Source organism: Leptonychotes weddellii, chromosome 13 (genome assembly GCF_054177405.1).
Source record: "Leptonychotes weddellii isolate Sample4059 chromosome 13, ASM5417740v2, whole genome shotgun sequence".
Classification (NCBI taxonomy): domain Eukaryota; kingdom Metazoa; phylum Chordata; class Mammalia; order Carnivora; family Phocidae; genus Leptonychotes; species Leptonychotes weddellii.
The window spans coordinates 69,674,957-69,700,454 of NC_138381.1; the positions used below are offsets into that span (position 1 = coordinate 69,674,957).

General features: G+C 51.2%; 1 protein-coding gene across 1 annotated transcript in view; it reads left to right on the forward strand.

Annotated features, from left to right (window-relative positions):
• Window positions 1-24,893, forward strand: part of NOS1 (nitric oxide synthase 1) — a 92,764-nt gene extending 67,871 nt beyond the window's left edge. Inside the window, exons 16-26 of the mRNA XM_081800950.1 lie at window positions 207-345; window positions 712-790; window positions 6,951-7,144; window positions 8,584-8,753; window positions 11,849-12,059; window positions 12,727-12,814; window positions 14,560-14,681; window positions 15,771-15,919; window positions 17,200-17,394; window positions 17,974-18,092; window positions 19,100-24,893. Coding sequence (XP_081657076.1) covers window positions 207-345; window positions 712-790; window positions 6,951-7,144; window positions 8,584-8,753; window positions 11,849-12,059; window positions 12,727-12,814; window positions 14,560-14,681; window positions 15,771-15,919; window positions 17,200-17,394; window positions 17,974-18,092; window positions 19,100-19,115 — 1,482 coding nt within the window. The 3' untranslated portion in view covers window positions 19,116-24,893. The remainder of the gene's footprint in view (window positions 1-206; window positions 346-711; window positions 791-6,950; window positions 7,145-8,583; window positions 8,754-11,848; window positions 12,060-12,726; window positions 12,815-14,559; window positions 14,682-15,770; window positions 15,920-17,199; window positions 17,395-17,973; window positions 18,093-19,099) is intronic.
• Window positions 24,894-25,498: the final 605 nt, after the last annotated feature.

Consider the following 25,498-nt stretch of genomic DNA (forward strand, 5'->3'; position numbering starts at 1 on the left):
TAGATGGAGGGATAGAAATGAAGGAAGGAAGGAAGGAGGGAGGGAAGGAGGGAAGGGAGAAGGGAAGGAGGGCAGGTGGTGGACGGATGAAGGGACAGATGGGTGGATGAGTGCATGGATGGAGGGATACACGCCATGACTGGGAGCTGTCGGCGGAGAGCCCCTCTTGGTGGACGGGGTCACCCAGAGTCCTGCGTGTGCCACAGGCAGCCTGTGATGTGTTCTGCGTGGGAGATGATGTCAACATTGAGAAGGCCAACAACTCCCTCATCAGCAATGACCGCAGCTGGAAAAGGAACAAGTTCCGTCTCACCTACATGGCCGAAGCTCCAGAGCTTACGCAAGGTACCCCCCACCCTCCTGGGGGGGCTGGGGCGGGGGGGCTGCAGGACGGCAGGGGGAGGGGAAAGGTGCCCCGAGGAGCTGGGTGTCGTGGCTTCCATCTCCTTTCAGCGCGGTGCTCCAAAAACAAATGCGCGTCCTGCAGGGCGGCGCGTTACCCTGAAACCTTCTTCTCAGCTCAGCTCAGCCAGATTTGCTTTTGCTGCTGCATTATCCACAGCCCCCCTACCCCCCCATGTCTTCTCTTTCATCTCTTCACTTCAACCCCAGAGGACAGTGGGAGCGTGAGGAGACGGTCAGGAGAAGCTGGAGGCTCTGGGTTGGCCGTGCTTTAACCCCATCTCAGGGAGACTGTTGTTCTCACCGCAGGTCTCTCCAATGTCCACAAAAAGCGGGTCTCAGCTGCTCGACTCCTCAGCCGTCAAAACCTTCAGAGCCCTAAATCCAGGTAGGAGCACCTTGGTTGGCTCGGGGTTCCCCACCTGTGCTCCAGATGCACCCCCCCACCATCAGGGAGGAGCCCTGGTTGACTCAGGGGGACTGGCTTCCCATGAACATCCCAAGTGCCATTGAGGTGCCCTTGTTGCTCTGTAGCATCGAGGTTTTCCTGCTGTCCCTTTGCCAAGCTCCCACCTAGAGGGACCAAGAGAGGAGATGCCGATGATCATCGTGGAAAACAGAAAGGGAACGGTTTTATGAGGAATTTTTAATATAGACCACACCCTTGTCGAACTGCTAATGTGCATTGTACCGGAGCATCCTAGTCAGAGAACATTTCCTCCTTGTGGGTGATTCTTCTCTAGAGTCCCGAAAACGGGCTACCCAGATGCTGCTTAAATTCCCCTGGGGTGGGGCGCCTGGGTGGCTCAGTTGGTTAGGCGACTGCCTTCGGCTCAGGTCATGATCCTGGAGTCCCGGGATCGAGTGCCGCATCGGGCTCCCTGCTCGGCGGGGAGTCTGCTTCTCCCTCTGACCCTCCTCCCTCTCATGCTCTCTGTCTCTCATTCTCTCTGTCTCAAATAAATAAATAAAATCTTTAAAAAAAAAAAAAATTCCCTTGGGGTGACGGGAGGTTCATTACCTCACCAAACAGCCCACTCTGTGTTTCAAAGTCCTAATTGTTAGAAAGTATCTTACTATGGCTATAACCAAAGGGCATCTTCCTAGCACTCCGTACTGATCTCAGCTATATTCTGGTCATACCCAAAACAAACTGCGTTCTTCCAAGTGAGAGACCTGCTAAGAGCCAAGGACATTGACCAATCTCTCCTGGGTTTTGATTCCTTCAGATCGTGCTTCCTCACACCCAGTTTCCCACGCCTTTTGTTTTAGTAGAAGGACACACTGTCCTGCTGGCAGCATCATTCCCAGGCCCGGTCACAGCACAGGGGAGACCTATCATAGCTGCCACATGCCCTAGGTTCATCACATCCAGCCCCCAGCGTGAGCAGGACGCATGGACCATCCAACATCACGGGCTTTGTCCTGGGGGCCATGCCGTTCTCCCATTAAGCTTATGTCCTTGCTGCTCTTTTCAAAGTGAGTGACCCAGGCCTTTCCGTCCTTCGACTCGTGTGAATAGGATTTTTGGCCTTAATGAAGTCCTTTGCCTTGATCCCCAAGGAATGGCACCTTTTTCACTTTCCGGTTACAGCCCATGCCGATCTTTTGAAATCTCGATTCTTTGTGTACAGAGTGGGCTCACGAGCTGGACAGCCCTGGGTTCTGTCCACAGCTCTGCTGCTCACCAGCCATGTGACCGGGCCAGTCACTCAGGTCCTCCGAGCCCCTGTCTCCTTGTGCAGAATGAGAACATTGACTCTGCAGATTGCTGACGTTTCTCTAGAGCTTTCTGTGTGCCACGCCCAGTTTTGAGTCCTCTCTGTGCGGGATCTCCCAGAACTCTTGGCCAGCCCAGGAAGTTGGGACTATTATCATCGGCATTTTTTTTTTAATTTTTCTAAAGATTTATTTATTTATTTGAGGCAGGGATGGGCAGAAGGAGAGAGAGAGAGAGAATCTCAAGCACACTCCCCACTGAGTGTGGAGCCGGACGCGGGGCTTGATCCCACAACCATGACCTGAGCTGAAATCAAGAGTCGGACGCTCAACTGACTGAGCCACCCAGGCGCCCCATCATCGATGTTTTAAATATGAAAAGTGACAAGTAGATAATGCAAGTGACTTTTTCGAGGTCACATAGACTTGGTTCTCCAACTCCAAAGTGAGCATGCTGAAAGGCTACCCAGGTGTCCTCAAGAGCATTGCAAGGCTGTTGTATCAAAGACGAGGTGCACAAAACAACTAGCGTATCATACCTTCCCATTACTCTTCCTCATCCATCCCAGCTTCAAACACCTGCAAATTTAGTATGCATGCTTTCTACATGGACTTCAGACCTCTAATAGAGTTATCAGCAGGATGAAGCCCCCAAGCTCTCATGTACTCACTTAGATCCTCAAACATTAAAGAAATGGGTTGGGAAATGAATCCCTTTGAATAGTTAAATGCAACATTTGGAGAATAGGGATCTCTGATACACAGAGGGACCCTGTGTTTGAAATATGCACCCTTACTTCCCATTTCTGCCCTGTGGAAAGGGATGACTTCAGTAGCATGGAAGAGAAGAGACTAAGAATCCATTGGAAATTTCCTTTAGCAGCAAACTGTGAAAGACCAAATCACAAAAATTACTCCCTAAACCATGGTACATAAAAAGCAAGGTCCTTTGCAAATGTTCTTTTTTTTTTTTAATGTTTTATTTATTTATTCATGAGACTCAGAGAGAGAGAGAGAGAGGCAGAGGCAGAGGGAGAAGCAGGCTCCCCGCCTAGCAGGGAGCCCAATGCGGGACTCAATCCCAGGACCCTAGGATCATGACCTGAGCCGAAGGCAGACGCTTAACCGTCTGAGCCACCCAGGCGCCCCCTTTGCAAATGTTCTGAGGCTAAGTTGGACCAAAGTCCCAGAATAACCCTCCCTCCCCTCTGGAAAGGGTAACTGACTGTATGCTGAGTGACTTACAAGAGACTGAATATTTCAGCAAGGTTAGGAACTAGAAGCTAGTATTAGAATCAGTCGTGAATTAGCACAAAAAGGATCAAATTGTATGTAGGTATCTCTCTCTTTAGAAGCACACTCTGGAGCATGACCTATTTTCAGGCTTACTACCATCTCCAGCTTTATAAGTTGTTGGTTTGTTTTAAGGGATAATCGAGTAAAAAAAGCATGATACTCTCTCCCATTTTTCCCTGCCCAAGTCGGCCCAAAGTCAGGCTGTTTGAGCCAGGAAGCCATAAGTGAGATATCACAAATTACTCCCCGCCTCCCAGACCCTTAATTGCAAGCAAAGTGCTTAGGAGGAAGTAAAGAGCCTTCTGAGGGTGATCCTTGCACATCTAAAGAGAAAAGTGACCACGGTTACTGTCTGGCCAGGAAATACATTTTCTAGGTACACCAATTAGCAAACAGTACAGAAGGGAGTATAATGGAGCTGTAACGGGTAATGGGTGCGGTGATCATTGATCATAAGTCCTACAGGTCCGAAGGAGGGGAAGCGCATGGTAGGCTTTAGAATGGGAATGAGAACAGAGGAGGGACATCTAGGCAGAGGCCAGCAGGAGCAAAGGTGCAGAAGGGTGGCTGAGTGCTGGGGCATCACAGAGAGTGGTGGGATATTACAATAGACAGTTCTTGGTGGGGGAGCTCTTGATTCTCATCTCTCTTTGGATGAAATTGCTTCTCTCTGGCCTTCCCCATTTCAACAGAGAACATCAACACTTGGCTTAAGCCAAAAACTCCAGCATCTTCCTTGCCTCCTCTCCCTCTCTTACACTGCATGTCCGGCCCTCAGCTGGTCCTCCGGGACTTGACTTTCAACTTCATCTCAGACCTACAGCTGCCGCCTTGAGCAAAGCCATGTTCATCGATGGTATGAGTGACTACAGTAGACCCTAACTTGTCTCCTTGTTTCTTGGCTTTTCTCTCAAAGAGCCATTTCCAAATAGCAGCCAGACCAGTCTTGGAAAAACATAAATTGAATCCTATCACTCCATAGCTTTACACCCTCTAGTGGCTTCCCACTGGATTGAGGAGACCTCCAAACTTCTTGCCATGACAGGTCATGATGAAGCCCTCATGATATAGCCTCTGCCCAGCAGTCTACTTTCCTCCCTCCCCCCACGTCTGTGTTTACCACTCTCCAAACACTCCAGCCTTCTTTCCCTTCTCCAAATATGCCACACCTTTTCCTACCCTAGGGCCTTTGCACATGCGAACACTCTTCCCAAACAGATCTTTGCATGTCCCGTTTTTCTCATTGTTCAGATCTCTGTTCAAATATCACGTCACCACAGAGGCCTCCCTGACCAACCTATCTGACGATCACTCAGCCCACTGCCCCCAACCCATCACCACCTACCCTTCTCAATGGCCATATGTGTCCCAAGCTTTAAAAAAAAAAAAAAGCTTACAAAATCCTATACTTACAAACCCCCAGCAGAACTGAGACAACTGGTCTCCAGGTTAGTGCTACCAAGAGAGGGTTGGGGGGGAATCTGCTTCCCGGACAAGGCTTCAAAGACCAGCCCATCAGGATGCCCTGAGGCCACGCAGCCATTCAGTGCTGGGGGTCTCAGCAAGCCATGTCTGACCAGAGGCATGTAACATCCCCCTGGTTAAATTCCCAGCACGGGCAGAACCTGGGCCACCTAGCTAATCTGTCAGCTGCCTCCCCATTCCTGCCCCTTGTCTGCCTGACCACCTTGTGTCACGTTCAAGAGGACTTACTTGGGGGAAATGGCTGTGAGCATGAGCCAGCTCAGCAAGTTCAGGTCCTCCGCATTTCTATTTTGTACCGGCCAGAAGAACGGAGGCAGATATACTTCTGAAAGAAATCGTGATGATCTGGGAGAAAGTGGGAATTGATTTGGGGGCCTTTCAAAGGCTTCCTGTGGTTGGTGCAGGAGGCTCTGAAATTAGCAGCCCCACAGCGCCCCCTGCTGGCTGTCAGCCTCTGCTAATTCCAACCCTGGAGCTGGCAGAAGGTGATGGTGTCTCTGCTCTCCAGGAACCAGGAATCCGTATGAGCTCAGAGCAGAATCAGCCGCGCAAGTCTGTATAATTGACAAGATTAGTGCACCAGAGATAGCAAAATCTGTCCAGGAAAGGAGAATGGGACCCCAGGCCCTGACACCACCATTCACAATCTCAGCCACCAATTTTCCCCACCATACGAAGGACAGGGGTGACTTGCTTCGAGAAAATACTTGCAAAAAAGTAAATGTGCCAGCACAACTATTTTTAATAACGGTGGCTATTTGCAGCACAAAAGGGTTCTTGGGTGTGCCAGAGACTCCTTTATATAGCGAGTCCCATTGATCTATTCAAGTGTTGATTTACATACCATGGAGAATGTAGAAACTTCATGTTGAATAAGAACCAGTTGGCAATGAAGAAAAACAGATCTGAAATGCCGATGGAACCCAAAGAGGACAAAGAATCTGATTTACCAAAGTGTAATCAGCCCCCAAGTTCTCAGGTATTGTGTAAAATGCAGTAGGTCTGTACTAAAACCTTTTAAAGGACCAAAATAATCGTAGTCTGAGAATTCATTCTTGAAGCCCTCCCTTAGCATGGGCCTTCTGCCCTTAAAATACAAAAACCAATGGAAAAGGAGAGGATCTGGCAGGAAATAAATCAATTTCTCCGTGCGTTCTCTCCTTGGATCTCTCACATTTATATTGGTGGATTTGTGCACAACCAAGACCAAATGTCTTTCTCTTTATAATATGGGAAGCCCCCCGCACACCCACACTTACAAAAAGGGGGGGCAGAGCTTAGGATTCCCAGGAGGGATGGCGTGACACAGACTGGGGACTCCACTGCTTGGCTCCAATGGGGTCGTGATTCCTGGGAGAACCCCAGTTGGTACTGAGAACAGAGTCTGTTCTGGCAACTGGTTAACCCTGGGAGTCTGAGGTTCCTTCATCTAATAAATATTTCTTGAGTACCAACTATGTGCTGTGCACTGTCCTCCTTGCCAGGAATAGGGCAGTGGACAAAACAGATTCCTTGCCCTCTTGAATTTGAAATTGTCCTGGAGGCTGGGGGTGGGGAGGGGCGGTAGGCAGGGGAGGGCAGACCATAAACCACAGGATGATATAAACACCACAAGAAGGCAGAGGCCGGTAAGTGCTATGGAGAAAGGTAGGTTCGGGAAGATAGAAAAGCAAGGAATCTGATGACTGAACCCTGAGGTGCTCTAATGGCCAGAGTTTGGGAAGATGAGAAGGAACTGCCAAATGAGAGAAGATTGGGAGAGCGTGGGGTGCTAGAACCCAGGAGAAGGGAGTTGAGAAGGAGGACGTGAGCAGCCCCGTCCAGTGCTGGTTCCATAAGCAAGATGAGCGCTCAGGACTTGGCATTGGATTTGCACTGAGGAGCTCGTGGGTGACCTGCTAAAAACCATGGTTGGAACGATGGGGGCACAGGGCTCATTGGCCTCGGCCCCACGGAGAATGAAAGGAGGGGGATTGCAGCCACAAAAAGAGACAAAGGAGGCAGTAGCTGGTGACTCTTATCCGACTGTTCCCCACCTTTCCCTCCAGCCGATCAACGATCTTCGTGCGTCTGCACACCAACGGGAATCAGGAGCTGCAATACCAGCCTGGGGACCACCTGGGTGTCTTCCCTGGCAACCGCGAGGACCTCGTGAACGCCCTGATCGAGCGGCTGGAGGATGCACCTCCGGTCAACCAGCTGGTGAAGGTGGAGCTGCTAGAGGAGCGAAACACGGCTTTGGGTAACTACAGCAGGGTGGGGGCCCCCCACCTGGCCCCTCCTGAGAACCCTCCCCTTCTCCGGGGAGTCCCAGAAGCAGTGGGTGTCTGGGGAAGAGGAGACCCATCCTTCTTCCCAATCACCAATCCAGGCAGAAGAGTGGGTCTCTGTCTCCTCCAGCTTATGAGACTGAAGACTCCTCCTTTCTCATGGCTGAACCACCCTGGCCCAACTGGCTGAGCCAATGTCCACGATGCCAGGACATCCATAGCTCATCCTTGGGGGAAGGGGCTTTTGCCTTCCTTCATCACCCCCGCCTCACTGCCCACCGAATAAACAGCAGCTGTTGTGTACCCCTCCCTCCTCTTAAAATCAAGAGGCACTAGATGGCGCACTCAAGGTTGAACCATCATTAGATCAGGTTCCGGTCTGTCTCAGTGACCATCCTTGACCATTCTGTTGAAGAACTTTCAAAGGCAAATGGGTCTCAGGGCTTCATTTCAGGAGGCACAGGTGAGCTCAGGCTCAGGAACCAGGAACCACGGTGACCTTACTTGACAGCCCAGAATATGATGACATAGCCCCTTTACAAAGGAGCTAGAGTGTACGGTCAGAGCAGAATGTGAAAATAGCATGTGGTCAAAGCCCGACTGAAAAGTCCTTTGGGCGATACCACTTTGGAGAGACAACACTGTATATTAATAAATCCAACCCAGCCGGTTCTTCTTCGTGTTGGAGCAGCACTTTTTATCTTGGGTTGAGCCCTTGATAAAGTAGACGCTATGCTTAGGGCTATATGCTATGGAAAATTACACAGAAACCATACAGTGTAGTATTTAGAACAAGGTCTGGGGCAGGACTGCCTGACTTCACGCCTATGAGCTGTGTGACCTTGGGCAAATTCCTTGACCTCTCTGTGCTTCCCTTTTTCTCAGTTGCAAAATGGGGATAATAATAGCACCCACCACCTAGGGTTGTTGTGAGGACTAAGTGAGTTAATAATAATAAAGTGCTGAGAATAGCACTTGGCATATAGAAAGTGCTAGCAAAGTGTTAGGCATGTTTGTCATTTTAAACACCGGAATCCCACTTAGAGGTTTGAGAGGCCAACACCATGAGAGGTCAGACAGGACCAAAATAAGACTCCTAGCTCGCGCTCAGTGGGGGGCTCACTGCGTAGAATGCCAGAGGACGGACTGTCTCGTGCTATTTTAATACTGGTTTATTTTTTAATTTTTGAACTAATTTGCTCAGTTGATTTTGGATATGCTCCTTGCATGCATGAGGCGATCACAGGGTCCCCAGAACCCTGGGTCTAGATGTGGGACATGGAAGGTGACAAGCCAAGGGATTGCTTGGCTCACCCGGCCCCAACCTCTGCCCCAGGAGAAGATCTGGCATTCCTGACTTAGACCGAAGCCCTTCCCCCATCCACCCCTCACGTCCATTGTACCTCCATAGGAGTCATCAGTAACTGGACAGATGAGCACCGCCTCCCGCCCTGCACCATCTTCCAGGCCTTCAAGTACTACCTGGACATCACCACACCGCCAACGCCACTGCAGCTGCAGCAGTTTGCCTCTCTGGCCACCAGCGAGAAAGAGAAGCAGCGTCTGCTGGTCCTCAGCAAGGTGGGTTCCTGGCCTCCTGCAACCCCAACAGTACCTTTCACCTCCGAGTTGGAGTTATGTAGCTATTACAACAGTTGTCCAGCAGATGGCAGTGTGGAGCAAGAGTTGCCGATTTTCAGTTTGCAGATGGTCACCATATTGGCTAGTCCATTTTGGCTTGTCCTCACCATCCCCACTCATTCTAACTAAGGTCTGACAGAACGAGGGTAGCCCTGTTGAATCTCAGAGCTCTCTGGCCCAGTAGAAATTGCTCTTCTAACTCTTGTTCCTCCTTCCTTTGGAACTCTTGAGTTTCCATTAGCTCCATCTGAGCCCATGCTTAGAAAGAAAAGAAAGAGAGAAGAATCCCACAGTACCCTGTTTTAGAGAGAGGCCTTTCCAAACACCGAGGACCTATTGGTGGGACATGCAAGATAGAGGAGGCCCTATGATGGTAAAATGCATGAAACATTTCTACCATCCTTGCTTTGAAACCTAAGACTTGCTTGCCCCAAGCCCCTGCAAAATCTTACTCAGTAATGGGGCTCCTGGGTGGTTCAGTCAGTTAAATGTCTGCCTTCGGCTCAGGTCATGATCTCGGGGTCCTGGGATCAAGCCCCGCATCAGGCTCCCTGCTCCGTGCAGAGTCTGCTTCTCCCTCTCCCTCTGCCTGCCTCTCTGCCTACTTGTGCTCTCTCTATATATCTCTGTCAAATAAATAAAATAAAATCTTTAAAAAAAAAATCTTACTCAGTAAGAATCCTACCCAGGAGGACTACCCAGACTTCTCCCAGTGGGGGCTCCTCCCCACTAAGCAAGCCATCAGCAAAGGATGGCTTAGCTTTCTTCGGCTGTCCAGGAGAGGGACGTATGATGGGCAGATAGAAAGAGGCTAATTCAAAGAATGTATATTACAGCTGGCCCTTGAACAACGTGGGGACTGGGGTGCTGACCCCCTGTGCAGTAGAAAATCCACATATAACTTTTGACTCCCCCAAAACTTAACCACTAATTTAGCTTACAGTTGACCGGCAGCCTTACTGATAACAGAAACAGTTGATTAACACATATTTTGTATGTTTTATGTATTATATACTGTATTCTTACCATAAAGTAAGCTGGAGAAAAGAAAATCATAAGGAAGAGAAAATTCATTTACAGTTCTCTATTATATTCATCGAAAAAAAATCTGCATATAAGTGGACCTGCACAGTTCAAACCCATGTTGGTGGAGGGTCGGCTATATTTAGAAATGAGAAAACAGACATGAAAAGGAACACTTAGAGAGTTGTAAGTGGTTCACTCCGGGGAGTTGGAAACAGATTGGAGAAGTAGAGCATTAATCTTCATCGTAAACTTCGCAGAATTGTTTAACTTTGCACACGATGTACATGTATAACTTTAAAATTTTAATTAATGGGGGAGGGGCTGCTTTAAGAGGGACCAGAGACTGCACTGTTTGCATCGGATGATTTCAAGTAGAATTTGATAAACTGTACGTATTAGCCCATTTCTTCTGAAGAGCACAAACTCCAAGGTGGGATTAAATAAGCGAGGATTTTTATTAAGGGAAACACCTGTGTGAGGGGAAAAATGGGCAAGAGTCCGATAAGGCTGGGAGGACCGTCAGACCTCTAACAAGTCTGACTGAGTGACGGAGAGGGAAGGAAGTGTGAATGGAAGCATCCGGAACTGCAGCCGCAGCCTTAGGAAGGACCAACACAGGTGATCCATGTCTGTTTCCCGTGGATGTCCATTTCAGAGAGCAGTTCCTGAGGTTCTTGGCAGATTGCGCCCCTGCAGCTCAAGGTCAGTGAGGCTGGAGGTCCGGGAGGCACGTTCTCAAGGATGCCATACCCTATCAATAAAGCAAGGATGATCTTTAGGGACGTGGAGGAAAGCTTGGTTATAAGGTGCACTTATAATAGGCTTTACTCCTCAAATTCTGAGCCTCCTATAAGCAGTCAGGGACTGCCCAGAGCAGCTTCTGAGATGTAGGAAAACCTAATTCCAGAGCCCCAGAGAGTTCCTCTGTTTCCTGGTAGCAGCTGGGCTTTGCTGTCCACAAGCCCCCACATGTGGTCCTCCACACCCTAACCTGTTCCTTTGGGGCTGTCATTCACCATCTTGAACTTGACCTATGCTCCCTGCCGATGCATCTCCAGCCCTGCAAACTCACAGGTCACAGATCTACATTCCATACCAGCAAATCATGACACTCTCCACAGTGCTTTTCTCTTGAGCTTTGCATATGGCAGGACTATATGGTTAGGAGCACAGATGCTGGGGCCACACTGCCTGGAGCAGGGGTCAGCAGTCTTTTTCCATGAAGAGCCTGGTAGTAAATATTTTAGGCTCACGGTCCATGAGGTCTGTCTCATAACCATTAAACTCCACCATGATAGCCCAACAGCATAGACAGTACCTAAGTGAGTCGGCATGGCCAGGTTCCAGTCATATCTTATTTATGGGACAGAAATTCAAATTTCATATCACATTCTCGTGTCATGAAATCATATCCTTCTTTTGATCCTTTCCCCCAACAATTTAAACATATAAAAACAGCTCTTAGCTCATGAGCCCTACAGACGCATAGTAAGCCACATTGACCTTTTGGGCTGAAGTTTGCCACCCCCTGACCTAGATTCAAAACCCAGAATCACTGCCTCCAAGCCAAAGAGCTTCTGTGTTGGTCAGTTTCCCCCACTATAAAATAGGGACAACAGTCATATGTATTTCATAAGGTCGTCGTAAGAATTAAGACCTGGCGCGGAGTAATTACTGTGTGAGTGTTAGGTATCCTTATCACTCCTGACCTCCTTCCCCAGATGTTCTTTTTTTTTTTTTTTAAGATTTTATTTATTTATTTGAGAGAGAGAGAATGAGAGACAGAGAGCAGGAGAGGGAGGAGGGTCAGAGGGAGAAGCAGACTCCCTGCTGAGCAAGGAGCCCGATATGGGACTCGATTCCGGGACTCCAGGATCATGACCTGAGCCGAAGGCAGTCGCTTAACCAACTGAGCCACCCAGGCGCCCATCCCCAGATGTTCTGATGCCCTCCCTGGAAATGTGTACCCGGAGCAGGGTGCAAGTTCTGCATCCCTCTCCTTGGCACAGGGTTTGCAGGAGTACGAAGAATGGAAGTGGGGCAAGAACCCCACCATCGTGGAGGTGCTGGAGGAGTTCCCATCCATCCAGATGCCCTCTACCCTGCTCCTGACCCAGCTGTCCCTGCTGCAGCCCCGTTACTACTCCATCAGCTCCTCCCCAGACATGTACCCCGACGAGGTGCACCTCACCGTGGCCGTTGTGTCCTACCGCACCCGAGGTAGGCAAAGGCCCCAGGAGAGCCCCCTGGGTCTGCATTGGTTCCCCAGGGGCCTCTGCATGGCTGCCAAATCCCAAATCCCCAAGAGGAGACCCACCCCGAGGCCAGGAACTGGGGGAAGAAGCAGGGCAGGCAGACTGTCCCCTTAGGCAGAGTCAGGAAGGAGGGAAGATGTGCACTTGAAAGCTTCCTCTGCTCCCAAAGCCTGAGAGCGCTTTTACTGCCTTCATCCTCTCATCCCTCCCCAACCAAGGCAGCAACTGGATCAAGCCACCCTCACCCATCCCTCGGAGGGGGGAGCTCTCTGCTGCATGAAGTCCCCTAGTTGTAGGTCAGTCAGATATCCTAGCGTTTGTCTCCCGTAATTTCCCTCCTTGATAAAGCAATTAAAATGCATGGTGCCTGAGAGAGCTCCAAGACCGGGATCCTGGAAGGCCACCGGGAGCACACTGACTGAGACCTTTCCGAGTTAGACCCACCCTTACCCACGGGAACCCTGGGCAGTTTCATTATACCATACCCTCTTCCCCTTCAGAGGATCCAGACAGGGAATTCCAAGGCAGAAACTTGGCGTGGGGTCGTGAGCTTCACTGGAGGGAGGGGGAGGCCAGGGACGGGGAACCCTGGGGGCAGTAGGCGCACCAGACCACCTTGCTTATTCTGCCAGATGGAGAAGGACCAATTCACCACGGTGTGTGCTCCTCCTGGCTCAACCAGATACAGGCTGACGAAGTGGTCCCGTGTTTCGTGAGAGGGTGAGTGGCAAATGAAGAGAAATGAGCAGTTGTCCCAAATCTGCATACTCATGTCCTGAGCTGGTCTGGGTGGACCAGCCTCAAGGGTTCTGGAGAAATGGCTGAGTCAGACGGAATCGAGATCAACACTCAGTATCACTCCAAGCTGTTAAGGAAATGGGATCTTGGGACGGGCAACACAGCAGCAGCTAAGCAAGCCCCACCCCCCCAGTCAAAGTCAGGTCAATGCAATGAATATTTATCAAGTGCATGTACTGTGCTAGATGCTGGGGTTACAGTAGACAACCCAGCAAATGCAGTCTCAGCTTTCCTGAAATCTGCAGACTGGCGGAAAGTCTGGCGGAAATTCTCTCCACTATCTACCAACCACCCTATCTGTTCCCACTATTTCGGAGATGGGGAAGATCCAAACCTTCCTCCCATCAGTCAGAGCTGTTTCTCTCGAACTCAGCTGTGTGGGTTTTTTTTAAGATTTTTATTTATTGGGACGCCTGGGTGGCTCAGTTGGCTAAGCATCTGCCTTCGGCTCAGGACATGATCCGGGGGTCCTGGGATCAAGCCCCACATCAGGCTCCCTGCCTGGAAACCTGCTTCTCCCTCTCCCTGTGCCTGCTGCTGTGCCTTCTTGTGCTCCCTCTCTCTCTCTCTCTGTCTCAAATAAATTTAAAAGATTTTATTTATTGGAGACACAGAGAGAACACAAGCGGGGGGTGGCAGAGGGAAGAGGGAGAAGCAGACTCCCCAGCTGAGCAGGGAGCCCGATGCGGGACTCGATCCCAGGACCCCAAGATCACAACCTGAGCCAAAGGCAGACATTTAACCAACTGAGCCACCCAGGCACCCCCCCAAACTCAGTTTTAAAGGACGTTCCTGCCTACAATTAACAGTACTGTATCGTGCACTTAAAAATTTTGTGAAGAGGGTAGATTTCATTGAAGTGTTCTTACCACCATCAGATAAAAACTACAACTTAAACATTTTTCACAATGAGGGCCATACCTGAGCTGGTAAGGTTCCTGCTTTGTCAGCCAGTGACTTCTGTACCTGAACAGTGGTCTTGACCAGTGATTTTTCTCAGCTCTTGCGAGTGGAGTGTTCATAGGATGGTCCATATACCATGACCATCAGAATCCCAGTGGTGCTTCAAAAATACCGTATCCTGAGCCCAGACTTGCTGCACTGCCCAAGGCTCTGCTGTTAATGCCACTGGGTGATTCTTCTGTACACGGAAGTCTGCTCCCTGATTTTAGGAGATCTCGCTGGTGCCTACACGGAACCGTGGTTCTCAGCAGAGGCTGATTTTCCCCCTCAGGCCACCTGTGGCAAAGGCTGTGGAGATTTTTGTCACAGCTGGAGGGTATTCCTGGCACCTAGGAGGTAGAGACGAGGGGTGCCACTCAATATCCTACAATGCACAGGACACCCCCCATGGCAGAGAAGTATGTAGCCCCAACTGTCAGCAGTGCTGAGGTCCGGAAAGCCTGAGTTAAAACGATGCCCATGGTGGCTTAGTTCAGCAATGAGGAAAATTGGGAATTGGAGTGGTAGCCAGACCCTGAGGAGCTCCTGTTTGGGGAACTCCCCAAAGCTGTGGGACCTCCCACTCTGATAAGGGGCACCCGACCCCAGCTGGAGAGTGCAATCCCACTGTATCACCAAGACGGCCATCTGGTCTACCCAAGGCCCAGCCACCCTTGATCAGATTTGAATGCAGCAAGCCTTCTGATTCTCTCTCTCTTGTCCAGAGCACCCAGCTTCCACCTGCCCCGAAACCCCCAAGTGCCCTGCATCCTCATTGGCCCAGGCACCGGCATTGCCCCTTTCCGAAGTTTCTGGCAGCAGCGGCAATTTGATATCCAACACAAAGGTGGGTCACAATTCAGCAGCCAGGTAATGTTCACCCCGCCTGGACCTGGGCAGACCCACCTGTGGCTCAGCCACCCAGAGGAATGACAGAGTTCTCTCTCTACTGCATTACTCCCTGGGGGAGGGGGAGGGGGTCATGGTACTGACCTGACCCATAGGTGAGGTTCATGGTTATACTTCAAAGGACCTGTCCCGACCAATCTCCCACACAGCTTGTTCTAGGGCGTGAAATTCCATCCCCAGAAGACATTTCTGTGTTACGCTAGGACCCATCTGAAACTTGAAGCAGCCCTAGGAGAGTAAATATTAAGCCTTGTCAAGTGTCTGTACATTTGGGGGATGGTCCCAAAGGCTGTTATTCAAGAGCAGGCTTTGCTGTGTGAGAGACCCAACAGATCAGCTCCAGGAGGAGAGAGAAAGAAACCCACAGTTGTGGCATGCATTAACCAGGGATTTGTTGAGCATCTAATAAATGCCAAGCACTGTTTTAGGTGCCAAGGGACAGCATTGAACAAGACAGAGAAACAGCTTAAAAAAAAAAAAAAAAGCCGCCCCCATGGACCGGTCATTCTGGTGGAATAGCTAACATTGATAAAGGATTCACTGTATATTCACTGAGCTCAAATGTTTTACATCTCAGAGTAACCGTAGGAGGTAGATGCTATTATTACTTCCATTTTGTACCTGCAGAAATGGGCACATAGAAAGTTAAGTTGCTCATCATCGCACAGAGCTGGGATTTGAACCCGGGTAGTGCAGCTCCACAGACTGGGCTTTTGGCACAACCCAGTAGCAGGGGATGCTAAGTAGCCAGGGGGGCAGAAGGAAGGATTGAGACCTAGAGAAAGGAGGTGCGCTAAAATCGGAACACACTTCACCTACTTCCCTCGGTGTGCGCAGGTGCGTGCGTCTGGATACATGGGTGTACTTGTGAGCAAGTACATACACCCCACCTGTCCCAGTGTTCATGTGCTTCTATCCATGTGGCATGCACGAAGGTTCCCAGTACCCCCTCCCCTGGCACCACCAGCCACCCCCCCCAAATTGGGCATCAGAGCCGTGAGTGACGTGAGATCTTCCTGGTCCCCAGGAATGAGCCCCTGCCCCATGGTCCTGGTGTTCGGGTGCCGGCAATCCAAGATAGACCACATCTACAGGGAGGAGACTCTACAAGCCAAGAACAAGGGGGTCTTCAGAGAACTGTACACGGCCTACTCCCGGGAGCCAGACAAACCAAAGGTAACCCCCGGCCCATGCACAGTCCCTACACCCCAGCCCTAGATACACACACACACACACACACACACACACACGCGCGCGCGCGCTTGTACACACATGCGCATCCCACCCCCAGTCACCTCCTCACCTGTTCTGAATTCTCCTCCAGGACATTGCTCTGTATTTCAGGAAGCAGGAGCAAAAAAATATCAGTTTAAAATATTTAACAGCCCATATTGTAGGATGCCACTTATGTGAAATATCCAGAACAGCCGAATCCGTAGAGACAGAGAGCAGATCTGGGGTTACCAGGGGCTCTGGGGGCAGGGGAATGGGGAGTCCCTGCTCGTGGGTACAGAATTTCCTTTTGGGGTGATGAATAAGTTCTAGAACCAGATAGGGTGATGGTTGCACAAGACAGTGGTGCACGAGATGCCACTGAATTGTTCACTTTAAAATGGTTAAATGATATGTTTTGCATATTTTACCAAAATAAAAATATTTTAAAAATATGAATTAAAAAAAAAAAAACACCTAACAGTCCATAAGAGGTGCTACCAGTCAGAATGGACACAGGCCACAGGACTGGAGCGTGCTCCTCCTGGATGTTGGGGAGATCCAGGGGGTCTCAGGAAAGGGGCCGGGACAGCTGGGGTGGGGTGGGCACTCGGAGGGTGGGCAGTGGCCGTCTGACAGCTGGGGTGGAAGTACACCAGTGTTTTTACAAGCAGGACAGCCGTGCCAGGACATAGCAGCTTCGTGTCCGCCTCGCCCCGGGGCAGTTTCCTAGACAAGTGGAAGGCATCCCGAACAAATAAGGCAAATGCCCAGGAGGCTATGGTGGACACCCCTGTAGCCACCCCACTTTCTCTTAGCCCACCTTCTACTCCAGCTCCTCCTGCAGCAGCTGGTTTTGTGCAGGTGTGAGCTGACAGCCCCTCACCTCTCCCATCTCTTGCTGTCTGCCCTGGGGCTTCTCTGGCACCCCAGGATAGGATGTACCCCGCACCTAGTAGAGTACAGGTGTTAACACCCCAGGGGGGACCACTGGCCATTGGACAGGGAGCAGGTAGATCGTGACCCACCCTGTGCTCCCCCGGGGTTATGGCTTTGGGCTGTGTTCTGCATGACCTTCTAGAGGGTCCTCAGCACAGCTGAGCTCCAACACGGGGAGCAGCTCATTTGCACACCCTCGGATCGGCTTTCCTTCTCTTACTCACTCCTCCTGCTCCCCTGGGTCACCTGTATCAGGCTCTGCCCAGGACCCAGCTCCTTCTCACGGGTCTTCCTGCCCCCTGCAGAAGTACGTGCAGGACATCCTGCAAGAGCATTTGGCAGAATCAGTGTACCGAGCCCTGAAGGAGCAAGGGGGCCACATCTATGTCTGTGGGGACGTCACCATGGCCGCCGATGTCCTCAAAGCCATCCAGCGCATCATGACCCAGCAGGGGAAACTCTCAGCGGAGGATGCAGGCGTGTTCATCAGCAGGCTGAGGGTGAGTGACAGGCTGGCTTCTTGGATCCCTTTGTCAGCAACTGGTTCCTGTCTCCTCTTCCTCACCCCACCTGTCTCAATGATTAGAGGGGCCATGATGACATCCCCGCCTGCTCCCATTTTCCCACTTATGGGTCAGGGTAGAGGATACCCGTGGTCCCAAACCATAGTTGAGAGAGAAGGAGGAGGACTGGGTGTTGGGTGTGCAGGTGCGTGTATTAAATATGGGTGGGGGCTGTGGTGTGTGAAAATAACAAGCGGGTGGATCACTGGGTAGCTGGATAGAAACCTTCCGAAACCGACTCTTCCTGCCCCCAGAACCAAGCTGCAGCACTGTCCTGTGCAGTTGTCCAGGTTGAACACTGCATAAAAAGTTTTGTCCAAGGTGTGCCAGTTCAGATGTGAACTGAAATGTTCTTTGCCACCTGGGCTAGGAGGTCAGAGGTCCTCCAGGGGGCACTGGGTTACATCTTGTTTGTTTAGAACCCATCTTTTTAAGGGACATTCCATTCCAGGTTGTCAGCTTGTCTGTCCCTCTCCTGCCTTTGGCTGGCATTTGAGGGCTTTTTCTGTCCCCCAGGATGACAACCGGTACCATGAGGATATTTTCGGGGTCACCCTGCGAACGTATGAAGTGACCAACCGCCTTAGATCTGAATCCATTGCCTTCATTGAGGAGAGCAAAAAAGACACCGATGAGTAAGCAGGCTCCTTCCCAGGGGCTCGAGGGGTGGGCAGAACCCTCTTTTCCCAGTCCTAATGGCTGGAGGATGTCTGGCTTCGTTTGCCCTGGTTTTCCCACAGGGGAGAGTGGGCTACAAATGCAAATTCCCAGGCCACCCCAGACCTGCTGACTCTGAAACTCTGGAGTGAGAACCGAGGTTTATGTTTTTAAGGAGCCCTCCAGAGATTCTGAGGCCCCTCCAAGTGTGGGAACCCTGGTTTTGCATGTCCACGTCTGCCTGGCGCGCCCCCTAGTGGAATAACGGCTCCAGCCTCCGGGAAGCTGTATTCCCCGCCGCAGCTCCCTCCCTTTTATACAACACCTCCCACACCCCCCAGATTACCCAGAGCGTTCTCATCCACGCAGATCCCAATTGGTATTATTTTGACAATCTCACTGGTTCTCTCAAAATTGCTGGGAAAAGTGTGAGGCACCACAAGACTGGATTGAGTCTCACTAGTTAAACCTCACCTTAAGGCCAGGACCTCTCAACCACGACGGTAATGCCACTCACCCCATGCCCCCGCCACAGAGTACCTCCAAACCACTGCTTTGTGCCTTTTATGTTAAATTAGGTAGGAATTGGGTTGTCTCATTTTCGGCAGCATAGGAAAGACACCCCATTTCTTAAGCAGCCTCATTTTTTCCCTGTACATACAAAACATATTTTGTGTCCAGTAGGCTCACTGTATTGCCTTTAAGATTCCAACTCCTTTGGCGTGTCGGGAAGCCCCTTTCGTTGTCCCTCTTCCTGGCCGTTTGTGTCGGTGAGCAAGCACTCATCCATTCCTTCGTTAGTTCGTCCGTGCATTCAAGACGAGCCCCAGCTAGGGGACAGATGCTGTCCTAGGCGGGGAGCCTGCTGAGGAAGGGGCAGTGAAGCCCCTGTGCCCAGAGCTTGGTGGCTTCTCTGTGGCTCCGTAAGGAAACAATGCAGTTTGGCCTCCCTGGCACTAACTCCCTTCCCCCTGTCTTCCCACAGGGTTTTCAGCTCCTAACTGGATCCTCTTGCCCAGACGGATGGCCGGGGGGCCATCCCATGTGCCCCGGTGGGGCAGCTGCAGGTTTTATAAGCGTGGACACTGCTGAACCTTCCCTCCGGGACCCCGCGTGGCCCCCGCTGTCCCTCTCGTCCTGTCGCTGTGGTTTTTCCTCTTCTGGGTCCTCACCCCTCGGTGGTTTCCTTGGCCCTCTTGGGTTTTCTCCTTGAGTTGTCCTGCTGCAATGCAATGCCTTTATAATCCACAGTGGCTCTTACAAAACTGTTTCCCCCTCTCTCTCTTCCCGACAAGGGCAGATTACCAGTGCATGACATCACTGGAACGTGGCAGTTGCTCTGGGGTCCCCCTGGAGAGGCTGCAGGGACCAGTCAGGAGGGTCTGAGCCAGTCTCTCTGCTGCTGAAGCCGCCCCTTCTCCTTTTTTATGATGATGTCCTGGTGGGGTGTGTGTGTGTGTGTGCACGTGCGTGCATGTGTGGGACAGGCCTGGGTCTCCATCTGTCCTCTTGCCTGGACAAGCGTGTGGCCTGCAGACTTTCAGTGCCAAGAACCGTACCCTGGTTCTCCACGCGTCCATAATTTTCTATCTGTGCTCATGTCCCTGAAACACTTGGAGTCACCCTCGTTGTCCTGGTTACAAAGGGCAGGGGAGAAGCGAGTGTGATGATTAAGGGGGAAGGCTCCGTCAAAAAGGGGCTCACAGAACTGGTCGCATTTAGATTCTGGTACTAGTTAGCGGAGCCCTCCCTGGGAAACTAACCCATCTCGTGGATTAAGCACACCTCCTCACCAACCCTACCCCCCGCCCCACCCCAGACAGGATCACCTGATTTGGCCCTCCCTGGACCATCGCACCCACAAGACGGGGAGGTAATGTCCCAGGGAGTATGCGGGAAATAAGAATCTTCCCATCTTTACCCCCCGGTGACTTTGGGCAAGTTACTTGTCCACGGTTCCCCCTTGTAATGTTATGAAGCAAAAAAAGGATGCATAGATCAGCCTTTAAAGTGGTAGAGACTGGAAACAGTATCAAGGAAGAATATCGCTATTTTTTTTATTGCCCCAAATGGGGCTGGCCCTCCCACCCTAGGAAGGAAATAACAGAAGGCCGGTAAATCGGGTAGATTGGAGAGGAAAGCCATAATGAGGCGCCACACGGCTTCCTCCACAGGACCACAACCTAGGGTGGCCTGGCCCTCATGCTCCTGGCCTTCTAAAAGTGATCCCCCAAGTTTCCAGCCTGATAAAATAATTTTGACAAATGAACCTTGACTCCTATCAAAAATGGGCAGTGCAGTTTTCAGTGGGAATCAGGGTCAGTACACTACCCCGCCCACCCCGCTTCCCCCCCACAGCAGGCAACCTACTGTGCCCACCCAGTCAGGATGAATGGGCTGGGAGGGCCCCCCTCTCCCCAGAAGTGCTCAAAATCAGGGGCAGGCCTGGAGAGAGCCAAGAAATTGCTAGAGGGGCCTGCCCTGGGCCCCCCCACCCAGGTTGGAGGGGAAGACTTCTGCAAGTGGGTTCTTCTGTTTTGTTGTGTTATGCTTTGTCATCCAGAGAGACAGCAATCACCTTTCTGTACGGCACAATGGGTATTTCTTGATGCTCCGTTTGGGGGGCTGCCAAAGAGAAAGTACCCTGGCCCTCTCTGGGAGGGCCTTAGTTCACGGGGTGCCAAAGAGGTGTCCCCAGGAAGGGGATTCTTAAAGGCAAAAGGCAAACTGGACCTCACTTTTCTCCACCCTCCACGGCAGCCCCCCTCCCTCTGGGGTCCCATCTCCCCTGAGTGCAGAGCTGGGCTGCCTCCAGTTACCACCTCCCCACCTTCCTTTAATCCTGTGTCCTTTGGCTGGGGCTTCCACGGCAAGGAGACCAAGCACAAGCCCTTGGCGGGCTACCCCCTTCCCCACCCCCCACCCCTCCCCTCAGCCCCCCATCCCCACCCTGTCCAACCTGGAGCTCCAGAGGCCCATTGTATACACAGTTCTGGCTCCTAGCAGCTTTCCCCCCAGGGGCTTTCTTTCAACCCTTTGAGCCCTTTGGAGATACTTGCTAAGACATCCCTGCTCCCCAGACCCTGAATTGTACTGTCCAACCTCATCCAAGGAGGAACTCATCGGCGCTTTCCTCTCCAGACCAAGCTCTGCGTGTGAGTGCTTTTCCACCCCCGAATACGTGCTTGTGTGCACTTCCTGTGTGCTGGGCACCTCCTTCATGCACCCCTGCCCCTCCAGTAGCAGGCTTGCTGATGTATCAGGGAGTCCAAAGCAGTGATTATAGACTCGGGATGCATCTTTCTTCCCAAGAAGGATTTTTGTTTTTAAAGGAAACACCTTTCAACACCCAACGCAAGCTGCTTCAGGACTCCCCGCTAGAAGACCGGAGACTGGTCCAATGTATTTCTCTCATTTGCCAGAACCCCTGTTACGAAAAGCCTCTCTTTATATAAGGAGCCTGTCAAGAGGCAGAGTGTGGAGTCCCTGGTTTAGGGTTTAGCTCTGATCCAGGGTGGGTAAATGCTGCCCTCTTGTGGTGGTTTTAATTTCAGTCCCAGTAGCCAAATCTAGGCGCAAAATTTGGCTCCACAATAAGTGAGCAGGAAAATAGGATTGATTGGGCATTTGGGGGTTACCTAGATTACAGACCTTTCTGTCCCTCTCCCCCTTGAACTGGCCTGCAGTGGCTCCAACTCAATTTAACAAAAGTGAGTTTGGCCAGGAGGAAGGACACATCCCCCTCTGCAGGAGAGCTGAATGGTCATGCCCCCCATTCGTCACTATGAATCCAAAGCCAGCACCTTGTGTTAGGAAAGGAGCAGAGGTAATTTAACTCCCTGAGTGGAGGAGTATTTTCCCGCTTGGTTTCTACGGAGTGAGACAGCCAGGTATCCTTCCGTTCAGGGAAATGCTTCAGACCCACCAAAATGGAGTCTTTGGAAGCAGCCCTGAGTCCAGATGCTAACTCTGACCTTTCCGAGTCTACATGTCCACTTATATAGCAAAGGGGGCTAAATGAGATAATGCCCATAAAATAGCCAGTTATACTCCCTGGCCCATTGAAGCTTTCAAATTTTACTTTTCCACTTCACCAATACCTGTATGCGGAAGGCACAGTGGAGAGTACGAAGCAAAGAACAGTTTCTGTTTGTAGACAGTGAGATCTCATATGTAGACACACAATTAGAATCGACATAAATGTCTGAGGTTTGAGAAATGGGTGGATTCCACCTGCAGGTCTGAGGAGATAAGATTTCCAGGAAGTAGGAAGAGAGGGAGGAAAGGCACAGACAGGAGCATGTTGCAGTAAATGGGGGCTGGCTTCAGGCGCAGTTTTGGAAGGCTTGAAGGTGATGAGCCAGATGCTGGGAAGGTGAGCAGGGACCAGCTCTTTGGGACAGGTGAGCGCATGTCAAGGAATTTAGATTATTTGGCAGGCAGCAGGGTATCCCTAGGAACATTTTTCACATGGGAAAAATAAGGTCATTGGAGTTGTGCTTAGAAAAGAATGTTCTGGCTGTAGCGCAGAGTATGGACAGCTGGTCCGTTGAACCGGCCGTAGAATGTTGCAATAACCAAGGCTGGAATGAGGGAAGAGGCAGGTGTAATGATAAAGCCACTCCAGGGGTTAAATCAGTAGGACCTGGAGACCTATCTGTTGGGGAGAAGAACAGATGAGAAAGTTAAGAGTCTTACCTTTAGGCTGAGAAAGGAGTCTCATGAGAAAAAAAACAGCCTCGAGGGAAAGATGAGTTTGCAGTTGCTGACATGATAGCCAGCTTCTCCCCCAGCCAGCAGGGTGCATCCTTCCAAGGTCCAGCCAGGCCTAGATGCAAGGAAAGAAAACCGACCCCGGGCCAATTAGACATTGGCCTTAGAACATAGGATTTTCTTGCCAAGCACATTCTCAGCAGCCACCTGCTTTGGACTTCCAAAAGGAGGTCAGGTTTTGCCCTAAGTCCAAAACAAGTGAGATTTTTCTGACCCAGATGGCAGGCAAACCAACAGTCCCTCTGCCAGGATGTGCAAGCCAGATGTCTGGGCCCATTCACCCCTCAAGCGCTGGCCATTCATGCCATCGGGAAAACTATGGGGTTAAGATTTTGTGTGAAGCCAACCGTTAACTTGTATATTTGCATCTCCACTGCCCTGATCTCCAGCATGTCACCATGCCCACCTTACCCCCAAAGCCTTCTGTCTGAATTGGCAAGTTAATCTGAGACTTCCTGCAGGTGACAAGGAGAAAAAAATATTCATCTGGGTATCCTATATGACTTGTCCATACTCCTTGACGTCTCCCAACCCTTGTCAAGTTTCCTGCATCTAAATGTCCTGTTTGACTCAAGAATTAAAAGCCAGGGGCTGGGATGGGGGAAGGTGGATCTGAGAGTCACTGCCCCCACCCCCCCCGAACTCAACACAGATGGTCACCATGAACCTGAATCTGACCTTTTGGGGCTGACACCAGCCTGGTCTCTCCTCTTTCTGTCATATGCACTCTGTCCTCGATCCACCACCGGTCCCCACCTGGTGGCAAAAGCTGCCTCTCCCCAAACACTGATGAGTCTCAGACCTGCATGAGGACCTAGGTAAACTCTCACCCTTGGAACATGGGTCTTGAGTCTATTCTCTGTTACTACTTGTCAGAGCCACGTGCAATCATGCAAGGGAGGAGGTCTGGGGTAAATACACCTTTGTTTATGATTTTGTTCTGTCCTGGAAGACCTGAACAGTTCTGAACAAGTAAGTTGTGTCCGTCCGGTCAGGACAGAGACCGTTCTTAACGAGGTGGCCCTGGCAGGCAAGAGCAAACCTGCCTTGAGATGCAGCTTTCCATAGTCTTCTAGAAAATGACTCCAGGACATCCAAGTGCCCAGACTTGACACTGGTCCAGGGTCAGCCGACTTAGCACTGCTGGCATTTGGAGCTGGAGAATTCTTCCTGGTGGAGGCTGTCCCAGACATCGTAGGCAGGTGGCCTCCACCCACCAGAAGCAGTAGCCGTCCCTCCCCACCCCACCCCCACCAAATGTGACATCGGATATTGCCAGATGTCCCCTGAGGGCAAAAGAATATCTCCTGGCTGCTCCAGGCCCTTCAATCACGGTCCTTCTGGAATCAGCAGAGCAGTACTCAGCCGATGGCTTTGTTTCCATTATCTGAGACTCAAAGGATTTGGGGCGGGGGGGATGATGATAAAGTGGTTTCACAAATTCCCTCCCAAGACAGAAAGGACTACAGTTCCATTTTGATAAGATGCTGTGCCCTTGGCATCACTCTGATTACTACCCACCGAGGCCCGATGCCGTGCACCCTGCCTCTGCCCTGTCTTCCTTGTGTTGTGCTGTCTTGTGATCGCAGGACCCACTCCAGGCTCAGCAGTGGTTTCCTGGAAGGCAGAGAGAGAGAGAGAGAATGCAGTTGGCCGTCTCCTCCTTGCTGTACCAGTGCGTTTCCATTCGGGGTTGAGGAGCTGGGGAGGTGGGCAGAGGTGGGTGTCACATGTCACCACACATACACACACAGTCAGAAACTCAGACGTCCCCCTACCTCTGAGCTCTCGATGCTGCTAATGTCCGCCCAGTGTCCCGTGCGCTCCGGCACCTTCCTCCAAGGACTGACGCCCGCCCCACGCTCCTCGCGAGGTTGTCCAAGCTGTGTTCACTGCATGCTCTCCTTCTGCATTGTCCTCATCTTCTAACTTGATGGAATTCAACAAAAGTCTACTTATGCCTGTTTGCATTATGGTTAAAATATTAAAAAGTGGAGTTGACTTCCTGGGCTGTGGTCTCTCGTTTGATTTGCTTGGAATTTCTCCCACCTCTGCCTGCTATGGCCAGCCAGGTGCCCCCAGGAAGCCCACCCTGAGACAGGGAGTAGAGATTGATGGGGTAGTGGTCTTGGGAAGGGGAGAGGGGGAAGGGGAAACAGTCCACCTGATGGGAGGGAAAGCCTGAGCCGCCATATTGTCGCAACAGAAATTTCAGCCAACCCCAAGGGGAATTCTGAAGGTGACCTTCCGGAGCTGTCCATGATTTGGGGCCAGAAGACCAGGTTTCATACCCCTCCATCAGTCAGTCCTAGACCAGCCCGCTCTCTGCAGTAGAAGCCACCCCCAAAGGGCCGATTGCTGAGGGTGCTCCCACCAGCTGGGGAACAGTTCCTGAGTCCTGGAGCAGATCCAGGTGGAGCATCTCCGCTTCCTCTCCACCCTGCCCGCAACACCTTTGTTCCCATCATGGCTGCATCCATTGAGTGGGCCCCAAAGAAACTGTACCACCTTCACCCCCAGCCCTGCTTCCCTGTATACACAACCCTGAGGATCCTAAAACCTAATTCCTAGCTGGCTTCAGACCCAGTTCCAAAAGGAAGGGGCCACAGGG